General features: G+C 41.7%; 1 protein-coding gene across 3 annotated transcripts in view; it reads right to left on the bottom strand.

Moving 5' to 3' along the window:
* Nucleotides 1-12,216: 12,216 nt before the first annotated feature.
* The window catches only part of mid2 (midline 2), a 130,057-nt gene continuing 126,611 nt past the window's right edge, over nucleotides 12,217-15,662 (bottom strand). For all 3 annotated transcript variants that reach the window (XM_044039901.1, XM_044039900.1, XM_044039898.1), the window contains one exon: nucleotides 12,217-15,380. In XM_044039901.1, coding sequence (XP_043895836.1) covers nucleotides 14,963-15,380 — 418 coding nt within the window. In that variant the 3' untranslated portion in view covers nucleotides 12,217-14,962. The remainder of the gene's footprint in view (nucleotides 15,381-15,662) is intronic.

A 15,662-nucleotide genomic window follows, 5' to 3' on the forward strand; every position in this document is an offset into this window, starting at 1 on the left:
GCAGCAAACGATTTTGGTACAATCACAATAACTCTTTCAGTTAATTCAACTACAACTCAGTTAAATCACATTTAATTCACTCATTCAGTTCAATTCAAGGTTCATATATACTGTAGGCTACAGGAAGTTGTTAATTGTGCATATGTCAAGTTCAGTTTATTCGGTTTCTTTTCCAACATGTTTTGAATTAGATTTTTTCAGGTCTTTTACTCATAAAACTTGACAGAAACACATTAAAGAGCAGTGTAGGGCTTTTATTTTCTTTGAAGGGAGTGACTTTGACATATCCAATAACACATTTATCTCTAAAAATGAGTAAAAAGGGTGAAGTGGCCTTTAATCCTTGCTGGTGATCAGTTGACGACCTCAGTGAAAATAATTGTTGTATGTTGTTGTTGTTTTTTTTTACCACAGACCTAATAATATAAGAGCGAAAATGAAGAAAAGACTGAAAGTGCCATTGAATGTGGTGCCAGTCGTGAACATGTGGATGTGTGTGTGTGTGTCTGTCACTTTTGGCACAGTTACTACGCAACCACATCCAAAGTCCAGTGTAACCACGTTGAACGGGTCAAGAGCACGAGCATGACATGTTTCTGGTACGTTGTACCGTATATTAGTCATTCTTATTATTACATAATTATTATTATTATTGTTATTACTCATGTGTCAGACAAACTCAAGCTCGACACTCATTTCGACCTCGATGACTCGTCCGTAAAGTTCGAAACACTGTACTGTTGAAAGTTGTGACACAAACACAAGGTGAGGGCAAACAGTGAAAGTAAACGTCCACTACCGTGCAGCAGATGTCACTAAAGACCCACTTTTTTTTTGCAGCAGAGTGAGCAAGTGAATAGAGACGCAGCTATTTTCTGCCTCTCTTTTTCCAGAAAACCTCACATTTTCCCTGACAAAAGAGCTTGACAGCCGTGATGTGTTTTTGTACATCACAAGTTTGGCAAGCAGCAAACCAGGACACTCATTAAATCACAATGTTCATCTTGGCAGGAGAAAGCTTGATCAGACTTTATGTAATTCTCACAGGCGGCAGTCCCTGTATACTCCACTCCATGTTCACTTCATGGCCTATATTACAGAGGAGAGAAAGCGTCGGGGTAACCTGAATTTCATCAGATGATTGATCAACGAGATAGACTGTGTGACGTTCAGATGATAATACTCCCCAAACCATTTCACCCCCTCCAGCTGCATCATCATCATCAGCAGCAGCAGCAGCAGCAGCAGCAGCAGCCTTGGCACTCTGAGTCCAAGGATTCATATTGTTGCTGCTAAATTGTGAACTGCAGCCTTAGCAGAAATCCACTCATGGCCGTTTGCTGAAAGAGTCCATCTTACTTCAAATCAAGTAAGAAAGGAATAATTCTTCTTCCTTTTTTTCTCTTTAAAACAATGAAATGACACATCCAGAGTGAGGTACAGGACATCGCTCTCTCGTCTGGAGGGCCACATGTGGGCTGGTTCTGCGTTTGCTGCATGAAGAGAGGTGTAATGATAATAATAGTCCACTGTGATCATCACTTATGAATATTCACGAGGCCTTTCATGTGGAGAGGGTTTTTTGTTTTGCGCGCCACGCTCCAAAATTAGCAGCTTCCTTCTGGGACAGAAGTGCATCTTTGTGCAGCAGGTTCTCCAAAAGTAAAGGAGACTGCTCAAGTGCTGCTAATGGAGGGGTTGTGTGTTCAAACACATGAACACACAAAAAATGACACATTAGATTTGCTTGGTCCCGGGGAGAAAATATCATAATAGCGCTTGACTTGAACTAAGGTGCAGATGGGTTGTCACCGATGGGGGGATGAAAATGAAAGATTCATCAGACGGCATCACAGATCCTCCAGGTGGAGTGAAGCATCAGCAGGGAGAGTGATCACGCTGCTGTGTAGAATCTATTTATTTATTGATTTTACTACTATGGCTGCATTTCTAAATTATAGAACGCCAGACACGGCACTCCTCTTAAAATAAATTTTTTTTTTACTCTGTATCATGCATGGGGGGCTGCGTCTCGTCCACTCATCCGTCCTCTGCACTACTTCTCCATATGAAGACCAGATCTTGGTTTGACCACTCTGTGCCATCCATCCAAAAATTAGTCATCAATCTCTGTTGGGTAGAAAGCACCAGAATATGAAAGCACGTAGTTGGCTAAACAAATACTAAGCTCCTTCTCTTTATAGTATTTCAATGACCTCATGAGATTATGAATATTGGCATACGGTTATACACTACTTAAAAAATGATGTCTGAAATCTGACTGCAGTCAGGGCGACTGTCACAGTGTGACATCCCTCAGGAGGCCTGCACGTTTTCTGAGCATGCTTTGATGCGCGTAATAAGTCCACCTGGCAAATTCTCATCTAACTAATCCCTTACCGGGAGTGGAACATGGTTGGAAAAGGGATGAGGAAGAGTAAATGCAAACAGTGACTGTATAGGTGATGCTGTTTCTGCCTCAGTAACCTCCAAAACTCCAACGTGTAGTACGTCAGTTTTATATGTTTTATTAATGTTTCTGTTCTTACTGATTATCAGAAACTTTTTTTTATACAGAACACGTTGACATGCCGATTGTAAAATAGTCATTAAACTTCCTCGCTGCAGTAGATGATAAATGATCGGCGACACAACACATAGGATAAGATAGGAAATTGTGTTTCTGTTATTAAAAGATGTTTCAATTTCCAAAGAAATGAATCCGTGAGGAAATGAATTTGAGCTTTCATCAGCGCCATTATGACACTGACATCTGAACCTTATCTCGAATGTGGCAGATGTCTGAATATGGAATTAGAGCTATGTATAATTATTCTGCAGGAATCCACGACTGAATTGCAGATATCGACAATGACAAACCCCGTACAGTTGAATGGCGAAAGTGACGTCATTGTGACGAGGAAAAAAAACTGAATTGCTAGACATCTGTAGCTGTGCTTTTGACGAGTAACAATGACTTTGCATCCCTCCCTGTAATATTGTAAAATTGCAAAGTGAACTAAATTGAAAGAAAACAACCACATCACGAATACCTGCTGCGTTCAGACGTCAACACTGAAACACTGAAATTCTGGGTTGCTAATAAACCTGCTCTAAAACCTGTTTTACAGGCCAGCGGCACCAGCGTGAAAGTAATTACACTATCTGTTGAGGTGTCATCAGCAGTCACTCAAACATGAAGGAGACCTTGGAGTGCTTATGTGTGCCTGTGCATTTGTGTGTGCGTGATCCTCGGGTCCTGCGAGGTGCAAGGTGTGAAAATGTAATAAGAGTAATGAGAGACGGTGTTTTAACCGTTATTGATTCCAGGCGCCCGTCTGTATCAACATCAATTTGTACGGGGGAGTAATGACGGCTGAGGGTTTGTTCAGGCTTTTCCTCTGGAACTGAAGAAATATATGACCCATCACGATGAGTCTGTCTGCGTAAGGATGATCTGATTGCATTGAACTGATCATAATAATAATAATAATAATAATAATATGATTGGTAATCGCCAGTTTCAGCCTCCTGAGCGATGAACCCGCAGCATTATGCAGAATGTGACATCACTCATGTCAGGAATGAGGAATTTCCCTCATATCTGGAACTTGAACTCACTGATATAAAAAAAAGCTACTACATAAATTTGACCACATACTCAAAACGTTGTAGTACACATAAAATGTAGTGGTGGAGGATTTGATTGATTTTCTACCTTTGGACCAGCAGGGAACCACAAGCAATCTCTTATTTCATGTGGAAATCGATTTCTTTTAGAATGAGTGTATGAAATGTTTCATGATTTATTTGAATGCAATATTTAATCACATTTCCTCCCATCAGGCTTATGAGTTACTGGGTTTATGGCTGTTGGAGAATTTCAGTCCCAACAAACTACGGCTGCTGCAGATTTAGAAAATAGGAATAAATTCTCACTTCCTTTCTTTGCTCCCTGACAAGCACAAAATTAGGCATTTTAATAGCTGTGTCCATGAATGGAAATAGACAGCAGTAGGGTCGTTGCACAGGGCGACCATTCGTGACGTCAACCGACGCGAAGGTGAACTCCAGTTTTGAAGCTTCCTGAACGAAGAATTGGTGACATGTTAGCGTTGAAGTTCAAAGGTGTCGTCTGCAACCAGGTACTTATTGGACCATACCATTTATCAATCACACTTGATACCATAAACGTCATCATAGACATGTTTATTACGTTGTAAATCAAGTGGGATACAGGGTCATTTGTCCGTAGACTTCAACGCGACTTCCGTTTGCATCCAGCAGAGTTGCCCCCATTGGCTTTTCATTGTATTGTTACTTCCAGGACGGCTCGGGAAACTGTAAGACTACATCTGTTTTTCTTCTCTTATATTAGGGAGGAAAAGTAAGATCTTATTGTTTTATCTCCTCTCTTTTGGGACATGAAGTCGGTTAGTGAACACTGATCCAGTGGGTTTGTTTTGATGTTCCTCACCTCAATGCCTTTCACAAAATTGATATCATCTAGTACTTGATACCATAAACTTATTAAGTCAGATACAGGGTCATTTTCCCGTAGACCTTCCATTCAAACTGATTTCCTTTTGCAACCAGCAGAGTTGCCCACATCGGCTATTCATTACATCGTTACTTCCAGGATGGCTTGAGGAACTGGAAGACATCAAACTACATCCATATGGTCTAAGGCACACATGGGCAACGGATCTGGTCCGCGTACCAGTTTTATACGACTTGCGATGTCCTCACGGGTGACCCTTAACTTGACTCCTGCCCAGCTGAAGTTGTGATATGAGCAGTTGTGATGACCGAATCAGAGCTGAAAATGAGAAACCAAGTTTCTAACCACCTTCACGCTAAGAGCATTAAACTAGCGACACACAGCCAGACTTTTATTTTGAAATAGTCTTAGGAAAAGTGTAATACATGTATCAGTAAGGTTATGTCACAACTTTTTTACGTTGTATATAAAGATGGCACCTTGTTAAGTTCAGAAAGAGTCCGATTTTTATGTTTCTCACGATTTAGTCACAAGAGGGGGAATTACATTTTGGCTGCAATTGCACACTGCTAATGTAAAGTAATCTTGTTTTGGACAATACATCATACAATATTTTAATGATTAATTTAAAAGGCAAACCTGGGGCAGAACTGGGTCCGACATTTAAATGTGGTTGCTAATTTCCAGCTGCTTCTTCTCTAACAGGACAGAGCAGAGCTTTTCCTCCAGCTTAATCTGACACCTGCAGACTGAGGATGGTGAATCAGACAGCGATGCAGCGAGAGGGCACAGGTCTGGGCCTGTATTAGAGCATTAATCAGCAAACCAAAGTAATTATTTTTTATTTCTCAATCAGTTCAGGGATCAGTACCCTTGAGGTGGTTTTCTGTCCGCCCAACCTTCCACTTCAAAACATCCCCGACATCCAGCATCATTCTACCACTGACAGTTCAAGTGTTTAATCCCACTGAAGGCCCACCAAGGTTGGAGCTGTTGCCTGTAAATCAGGAAAAGGCTGCGCGAGAACACAGTCGGATGAAATACGCGACAATGACGGAGTGCGGGACGGAAATAGATGATGATGAATGAGAAAGAGAGACGAGGAGGGAAAACAAAAATCGTGGAAAACTCAGGGAAAACCTCTCTACTGGGATCATGCTCCTGTCCCGTTGGCAGCATAATCAGGATTAAGCAGGATTTAAGATGGCGTGCTGGATGATCTTTGAGCATGTTGGAAAGTTTAGGAGAACAGCTGCACAGAGCTCTGTGTGCATCAGGGTGCTTATACTGAGTATCACTATCTATCTTGATGTGGGTTTATGTACCAGTGTGTCACGGGTTCATCTCTCTACTGTGCTTTTTGTGCTGCTTGTAAGGTTAGACGCCCTACAGAGCCTTTGAGGGGCATTTGACCGTAAAGGCATATAAAGTCTGCAAGGAGCTTTACAGCAAAGATAGATGAATGGAAAGGTATTATGTTGTCCGTGTAGTGGTTGTTTCACAAGCCTTTATAGCCACTGTCCAGGTGATAAACTTGCTCCCTGGCTCTAAAGATGTCCTTTCTAAAATCCAGCATGAGGCACATAAATGCGCGGCAAAGCACAGAACACCTTCCCTAAGTAAAAAGTACTCTCAGTGTTTTTTTTCCCTTTTCCCCTGTGTTTATATTAGGGAGGAAAGTAAGTAAGATCTCTTTCATTTATTTCCTTTTTTGGGACATTGATCGAGTTGGTTATGTCTGTTTTGGTGTTCCTGACGCTTTTCTACCGTGACTGACTAATAAATCAATTCTGTGTGTGGCTGCCAAGTGGTGTGTTACTGAATGTTTCCTCTATACTACGCTCAGGTGTCCCTGTGTTCAGGTGAAACAAAGGAGTAACGCGCCGCCTCGGTGGCTGATGGATGTGCCCACGATGAACGGCAGAAAGGAGGAGACCTGCTTCAGAACAGGCGGCTAAGTGGCAGAAGTAATTCCAGCTGCATGTTCAGCACCAACTTCAAAAGGCAGAAGATCAACAAAATGTTTCATTTCTTTCAGCCGCACTGAAAGGGCAGAAGGCTGAATCCTACTGCTTAGCAACACGTATTAAGCTCTGATTTCCCACGCGGTAAAGTCGTTTTAACGAAACACTAATTGGAGCCCAGAGGCCCAGAGTCGGTCAGCACGGAGGACAGGGAGCAGCACATCCATCCGTTACCAATATCAGAGCAACAAAGCACAAGTTGGGGCATTTGGAGGAAGTATGGAGTGGTCACATGACAAACAAACAAAACAAACAAATTAAACACAGTGTCATACTTTGAGGACGCGTGGTCGTCTGTGTCTTCACAATCTGAGTTTTCACAATAAAGAAGCGACTCCATGTTTGATGGGTTTTAAAATCATTACATACTGGTTTATAGTCGCCCATGAGTTGGATTAGCGATTGGAGTTATTAGATTAAGATTATAGATTAGGATTATATAAGGGTGTGATATATCTCTGGTCTGTATTGGTGCTTTTCTCGATGACCACACAAAGCTGCTTTACTCTACAGCTTTGCCATTCACCCATTCACTCACACATTCACACAGTGCATCTACGTGAGGTGCTTTACACTCATCTTTCATGTTCACACGCTGTCGGCACACTCGCCGGCAGCAACCTGGGATTAAGTGTCTTGCCCAGGGACACATCGGCAAGTAGACTCGAGACTCGAACCCTCGACCTTCCATTTGAAAGATGGAGGAAACACAAATAGTTTTATTCTTTAGTTTTAGTTTTTTTCTTTATCGTCACAGCACAGTGAGCATCTGTAACGCAGACGAGACATTTATTTATGTTGTGCCGACCTGAAACTGTCTGCACGGCCTTCCATTACGATGAAAGATAAATGTCCACGGGAGACAAGACAAGACAAGACAAGAGATAACTAGCGATGACGTTTTGGTGCATGGATCACACATGTGTACACCAAAGAGTCAATACTACACATACAAAGTTTATTAATTTGTGACCTATATTATTATGGTTTCTTAAAATGGGTTTTTGCTCAGATTTGAGGTAACTCTGGCCTCATACCACATCATGAGTGTCAGTGTGAGTTTAATCTTCAGAAAGACAATTTATAATCTGTTCATTTACTCTTTTTTTTTTTTTAAGAGCAAGAGCTATTCTTCTTTCTGTCGCTCTCTATGCGCAGTAATGCATGGGAACATACTGCTGCATAAACACTGGCTTCCCCGATGTTTTTATGTTCAAACACTTTAGTTCTTTAAATTGCAACCTCCAACTCCTCAGTGAGGGCCAGAGTCTATTTTCTTAACCCATTAACCTGTGAAATTGGCTGTAGGAGATGATGAAGAGCTTCTCGGGGGACACACACTCTTCTATGGCTTAACCAAAACTCCCGCTTGATTGTTTCACCCAAATAGAAGTGTTCAATCTTGAGGACAGCTCGGTCAAACGCGATGCAGCCGACTGACCGCGAGCACGGGCCATTGATGAGAGCTGTTGATGCACTTTGATGGCACGGAGGTGTCACAATGATGAGGGATTGATACCTCCATCATTTGATACTCAGAAGAAGACAAAAAAAAAACTTTTCATTTCATGGAGTTTCGAATACGTTGACTGTACACTGCCCCAAATCACCAAAATAGGACACATTTACAGACATATACTTAGTTCTGTAAGCTCATAAGAGGAGCGTCCAACTCGTTTGCATTCATTACATCAGGGGTCTCACACTTGCAAAAGACCTGGGGGCAAAGTGAGAAGAAAGTTCAGTATTAATGGGCAATTAATAAGTGCTTTAAATGTTTTTTAGTCAGTTGGAAATGCTAATGATTTTGAATCAGAACTACTGTTGATATAGAATGACATTAGACTACATTAAAGCACATAATAATGTGTTTTAAATGTATGTGTTCTTGAGTTAAGCGATTGGTCGAGAGAAGACAGATTATGAAACAGCAACGCCGGGTCCTCTCACCGGCGTTCCTGAACTCTCTAAAAACGGGTCATTAATAGTATTACACTGACAACCGTGTCTCCATGAACCCTCAGGAGATTTCACCGCGTGAGACGCCGCCACGATGTTTGAGTGATTCCACCCTCACACATGAATCTGGATATTGACCGTGTGTGGCGTGAGCGTGAGTGTGTGTCTGCAGGAGTGAGACATTGTCTGATAGAGACAGAGCCAGCGGTCTCGGTGATCTACTGCCTGCTTAGATCCTCATTTCCCAGGGTTCATAGCTCTATTCCATCAAGCCGCAGGCAGGCAGCTAAGCCTTTGCTCTCCCCTCCACTGTGATCTAATTCATCCTCACTTAGGAAAGGTAAAGGCTGCCTCTGTCTTCCTCAACCGGTCCAAAGGCAACTCATTTTTATCACTTCACTTTGATCTGTGTGTTCTGTTTTTCTTATCTTTGATTTACCGTGTAGATTATGTGATCCTGCTTTTTCCTTTTTTCCCCCCGTATTTTGTCTCTGTGCTTTATGCACTGAGCAGAAAGGGAAGAGAGAGCCTCATATCCTTAACGAAAGGCTAAATAGGCACAAACTACACCAAAAGGAAGGCACATGAAACCACCCACATCCAAGCACACTGTCACACTCTCTCACATAAAAGCAGATTGGCCTCTAATTCAGCCACAATTGAATAAAGCGTCAGTATTTCTCCAAAGCAGATGGCATTAAATGAAGCTTCATTTTTATAATCACTGCATTCAGCAGCAGCAGCAGCAGCAGGAGGAGGAGGAGGAGAAGGAGGAGGAGGAGGTGTTGTGTGTTGGTGAAACAGGTCAGGGGCTCGATGCAGATGTGCAGTTCATTATGTCCAGCTGTGCATTTGTAGCTCCGACAGACCTGAACCACAATGAGATCTGGCTGACACAGCAGATGACACATTTGGCGGCTGTAAGTGAAGGCGATATTACTGTGAATAGCAATGACACATCAGAATGAGAATGACAATAAGAGTTATGTGTAGGAAAGGCCTTTGACACTGGTTGTGTATGGCCTTGCCAATAATTGTTTGCACAATGTATTAGGTTATTGATGAGTTCAGGGGGAATGCTATTAAACTTAATGCTTAATGGAAATGCGGGCAGCAATCTGAATCATTTACTTATTCACGTATTTATAGAGCCATCAAATTCTTTGGCTTCTTTGAATGAAGTGTCAGAAAGTGCAAAGTGAAGCACCACGTCTGCCCGAGGACCTACTGCAGCAGCAGCAGCAGCAACAATAGTCATTTCATTTCATTCACCGTGCTTCACAGTAAAAAAAAAAACCTCTCCAGACGACAAAATGGCAGCTGGATACATTTGAAAATCCTTTGCAACGCGATGCTGATGAAACCAATTACATAAAAAAGTGACATGAATATTGTCATTGTAAGGCCCATTTCTGCTCGATGTTTGAATACAAATGAAAGCTGTATCCTTTCATTTCATCTGTATTTGTGCATTTCTTCTCAAACGCAGCACTGTCTCTGAGAGTTAGTAGTAAACTCAACAACAATACTCTTTTTTTTGTGCCTCTTTTGATAATAGGGACATTTTTTACTTGTTGTATTATTGTCGTCTTGTTATCAGACACTGTTGGCTGACTCTGGGGAATGTGTTGCTTAAGAACCACGCGCCGCATTAAGGGTTCAGTGAAAGGAACAGAGGCAGAATACTGTACCCGCGGCGTGTCTGCAACACTCATATCGACTTGAAGAAGTCGAGCGGTGCATGCCCTTCACCTTGTTAACGCGAGACAGTAAATTAACTCTTCCAGGAATGTGATTTTATTGACTGGAATCAGTTCTGCAGCCATCATAGATTACAGAGGAATAGCTCTTCCACTTAAGCAGCACAACATTCAGCTTTTATAATTGGACTGGGGGCGACAAAGCTAATTGCTTCATGCCTTTTGGATTCAGGTTTCCATTACGCTGTGACTGAGTCCTGCCACAGACAGTTTGTGTTTGGTAAAGACACACAATTTCATTTGAAGGCCGTCAGTGGTACGTCGGGCACGCAAGCCTTTATCAAGAACATTTATTCTTGCATTATTGAGTTTCTATTATGTTTTTAACTTCTTCTCTTTTTCTAATTTGTAAAGAAATGTGTAAGAAAAGCCCTCAACTTGAGGTATTTTCATTTGAATTCATTATTACATGATTGTGGCAGATCAAAAGATTGATATGTCACAAAAAATAAGTGGCTTTTTAAAGTCATTTATTGTTTTAACAAACTTGAACAGATGCAGCCATTTAAATCTGATAAGAAAGCAAATCGCATACAGAAACAGTTCAGTGAGAGATTAAAAATGAGATGAATGCAATTAGAAAACACAACGCTTTAAATATGACGGTAATTAATGAACCGCAGTTAATGCCATCATTTGACACCCCTGCTAATAATTACTATATTTTGCTGCCGAAGCTCAAAAACAGCATTTGGAGCTCAGCTACTGTCCTTTCAGGAGACTTTAGGGGAGGACATTACAATAATCTATTGCCTGCTGGTGATACCAACATACATTAGTCTTTTACTGTCCTCTGGAGACGGAAGTTAGTTGACCTTGCCATATTTCAAAGGTGGAATGATGTCTGAAATCACAGCAGGTTTTACAAGGCTTATGATTGAAGCACACTTCCAGCATCCCCTGTGGACAGTCATGACCTTTCTAATTAGAAGCTACAAATGATAATAATAATGAAAATATGGGTTGGTGGAACATGGTTTTAAAAAAAACAAAACAATAAAAAACCACAGGCCATCGCTTTGAAACGCGCCCACCTTTTCATTCTCTATAATAAGAGAGTTGCCACACATTAGGTGACAAATGACTTAATGAGCTGCACACGCAGTCTTAATTATACGGCAGTTAGAAATGTAATTATGGGTTGCACCAATGGCTTTCTTGCTCGCTGGCTGAGGGAGTGAAGCCAGAATGTGCATCACATATGAACCACTGGCTCATCTGTCACATGTAGAAAAAGGTTCCCGCCCCACAATTTAGAGTTGTATGTGGAACTGGTATGTCCATACAAAACCAAAGTGGATGAAAAAGCACTAAACGCTGCTTCAGAGAACTAAAACAAGTGCACTATCTACTTTGTTAAGCTGCAGTTATGAAGTCATGCTTTATTTTCATGTATTAGACTCAAGGTGTATAATATTTCTGTTCTCTCCGCGCCAATGAAGGCGTCCTAAAAAATCTGAAATGATCAGCATGTGTTATGTATTCATTTATTTTGAAGTCTGGCATGTGCCGTTGCAAGAGGTTACTGCTGATGTGACGACAGAGTTCATCCTTTGGTGCAGACGAGTTAGGTTCACAACGGCAACCAAGGAGAAGCTGAATATTGTGAGTCAATGGTTTACGGAAAAAATAAGTGAGCGTTTAGATTATTATTTAAAAAAAACAGAAAAGACTGAAAGCAGTTTCTCTCCTGTGTCTGTGCAGAGAAAGAAAACATTCGAATTGGGGCTTAAATGTGACAGCAGAGATTAGACGCACAGTGAGTGGTTTTTATACTTTATCATTTTCAGAAATACACCTATATGCCTTCTTGCCGAGAGTTAAACAATGAGACTGACGCGCACACTTTTATTATTTATTTACTGTACTCAGCCAGCCTAATTTAGCATCTTTGACGAGAAAGAGGATAAGCATACTTCCCAAAATATGTAAAAGAAACTTCTCCCAACAAAGAATCCTCACGCCAACACAATCTGGGATCAGACTTTTAATAGGACTTGAATTCACATAAATAACATTGGTTCATATATATTTTTTGTACATTATACAATTTTATATAATATATATTTCCCCCTATGATTTACATTCCTCTCTGGCTAAAATGAGATCTACTTCCACAGAAAGCCTCGCAGGAAAGCAAAGCTGCTCTTTTTTGTGCTGTTTATCAAGGTCCAGGTGCCAAAAGGAGAGGAGCGTGTTTCTCACCAGCTGTAAAAATAATTTCCCCCCCAAAATGACACAAACGCAAAAGCAGAAAGAGACTCTATTGCATTGTTTCTAGAGTATTACACTTCACTACGAGGAGTGGGGGTAGCTATTGAAATTCATTCACTGTATATATTTGACCGTATTGACTGGTGACACAAAAAAGAACACCGCAAATGATCCGAGAGGCATGGCATTGAACATTTCTCGTCATGAGACGGAGAGAGCGAGCGCGCTGGAGAGTAAGGCTTGACTCAACGCAAGGAACGTCATCATGAATATGAGGACGGTGAACCTGAAAGTGAGGTCACATCATCATGCAGTGACCCAGCCAAGCACACTTGCACAGATGACTTTGAGCTTGTCAGTCCAGATCACAAATCAACACGTGTGTGTGTGTGTGTGTGTGTGTCTGTGACAGACATGATTCAACAAGATCTGCAGATCTCAGAAAGTCAGGTAAGATTCTTTTATGTCCTTGACTAAAAAAAAAAAAACCCAAACACAACCCTCCTTTGACTCTGGCGCTCCCACTGTGTTACCTTTAACTAGCGGATGATCTTTGTAAGCAAGGATCACTGAGTCAGTTAAGAGCGTCAATCAAATAATCCCGATGGCTGCAGCATCACTGAGCCAGATTTTCAGTGTGTGCCTGATTTGTTTTTTTTCCCCCTCCAGTCAAGCAAATCATAGTCCGTCGCTACAAATGTTACATGACATTTAACATCGTGAGTCCGACGACGGGCGGGAAGCGAAAGATAAGCTCAGAAGTCGTCTTCACTTCATCACAGTGCCTGACCAAGGTCTACTGGTTACGCGACCTCTTAAAAACTCGTTGGATTGTCTGAATTAACCCTCCGCCTGAAAAATGAAACCCGAGAGAATTTGCCATCCACGCTTTGGGCCTTGTCAGCAAAAACGTTTGAATGAATTTGTACCTGATGAATACAAAACGCGGAACTGGAACTGTGGGACTGAAAGACCTGCATAAAATATCCGATGGACCATTTGCGGGATCATGCATTTATCACGACGAGGGCGACATCAACAAAACGTGACACGTGTAGGTGTGTGTGTGTGTGTGTGTGTGAACAAATCACAAAGGAAAAACACAATCATGCCATGATATTGCGACAGACAGTAAAGTGTTAACCCTCCCCCCCCGCTCCTTCCCTGAAATAGTCGAAAAAAACTTGAGTGAACTTTGAAAAAAAAAAGATATTCACTTATCATCATTTCATTGTGATAAAAATTACAAACACATCATAATCATATCCCTTTTTTCTAAATAAGATACATTTACAATATGCAACGGGGAGGGAAAGAGTCACTGGCTGTGTTCAGAGAACTTTTACAGCAGACAATTCTGTTTTTTAGTCCTTTGATGAACTAGATTCAAACACACACACACACACAACAGTTTCAGCAGGGCTTTGTTATTGCGAAAGGAATTTGTATAGTTTATATCTGATAACCATTTTTAATTACTAATCGTCAATGATTTGGCAAATATAACTGAACACAACCAGTAGTGCTAGCCGTCGCTTTCACGTCCCGTTCCAACTCTGCCACTCAGCTGCTCAAACACTCACAGAGGGGGGGAATAGTGTTAATTAGAAAGTGCATGAATATGTTAAAATTAATAATAAAAGTAAACCATCTTCTCTTTTTTTCTCCTCATAAATAACACTTCTTTTCCTCCAGTAATCAATATACCTCTTATTATACAGGTCAAGTAGTCACATGATGCAAATCCTCCCCTCGTGACTTTTTTTTTTTAGAATCTGGGAGAAACGGTAACGCTTCCAGAAAGACTAATGGAGAAACTTCAGCAAAGACCGGTTACAGCGACCGATGGTGCAACATGTGAACATGTGATGTCATATCGTCTAACATCTAGATTGCTGTAGCTCACACGGCAAAAACGCAAAGAAACCACGTTCAGAATAACTGGAACAAATGTTTGACAGTGTTGTTTCCAACGTTGTAACTCGCGTCAAAATAGCAATAAATAAACCTTCAGCCAACCCCCCCTCAGAAACTTTTAATTCACATCAGAATGCACTGTCGACATAAACTAAGTATAAACATTATAAATGCTGTTTAAACCCGTCTGTAGTCACCGGCTGCCTCTGCTTTTTCTGTGGCCACTGTGGTTTCACATGTTGCTGACAACATTCCCTCCACGGTCTTCTGTCTACGGTCAAATCAAGAAGACAATAAATCAAACAGGAAGAGCCTTAAATGGTCAAGAAACCTATGAGACCTGCTCTGCTCACTGACTCCAGTCAAAGAGACTTTTCTCCCATTCTCTGAAGGATTTGAGAAGCATTTTGATGGCTACAAATGATCAAGGCTGACATTTTTCTGTGCATATTTCCATCACTTTCTAAATCCAAAAAAAAAAAAAAAAAAAAGTCCACTCATAATGAAGACTGGAGCAGCAGCTCGCAGTCCACCTGTCACCAGGTCACCAGGTCACCAGGTCACCAGGCCTGAGCGGACTGCCTTTCTCAGTGGCAGCTCTTCATCCCAGTCAAGTACGGCGACTCCTGTCGGCACAGACCCATCTGCTGCTGCTCCTGAAGATCCGAGGCCATGCCGTCAACAAAGTCGGGGACGGGCAGCCCTGAGAGTATCATGACCGACTTGTTCCAGATCATGAACGTGGGTACGACGGGCAGGATGAAGGAGATTTCAAATGTGTGGATGTGCTGGGAGTTCATGGCGTCGTAGAAGGAGAGCGAATTGTTGTCATAGTCTAGCAGGACGCCCAGCCGCCGCAACTGCAGGCTCGCCTCCACCAGCATCTCCTTGCCGTCATGGCGCACCATGAAGTTGTTATTGCAGCGTGACAAAACCCATGAGGACGAGTTCTTGCCACTCCATTCGTTCTTTGGGGCTGATTTGTAAGCCACGCCGATGGCATACCTGCAGGGGGACAACAGTTTGGAATGCATTAGCGATCTGAAACCACTGTCCTCCCTAATGACATCCACAGTCAAGCTACTGCATGTTGAGGACGGGCCCTTTGGGTCTTTCATTGGGTCTGCTTCAGAGACAATTAGTGAAAAGATCATAATTAGGACAAGAGTATACACTGTGTGTGTGTGTGTGTGTTGCATCGTAGCCTAGATTTAAACTCCACTTAAAGAATATTTTAGTTTACCAAACCTACTTGCAGGCTTTATAAGATAATAAAAATAATTTCTT

This window comes from Solea senegalensis, linkage group LG12 (genome assembly GCF_019176455.1).
Source record: "Solea senegalensis isolate Sse05_10M linkage group LG12, IFAPA_SoseM_1, whole genome shotgun sequence".
NCBI lineage: Eukaryota > Metazoa > Chordata > Actinopteri > Pleuronectiformes > Soleidae > Solea > Solea senegalensis.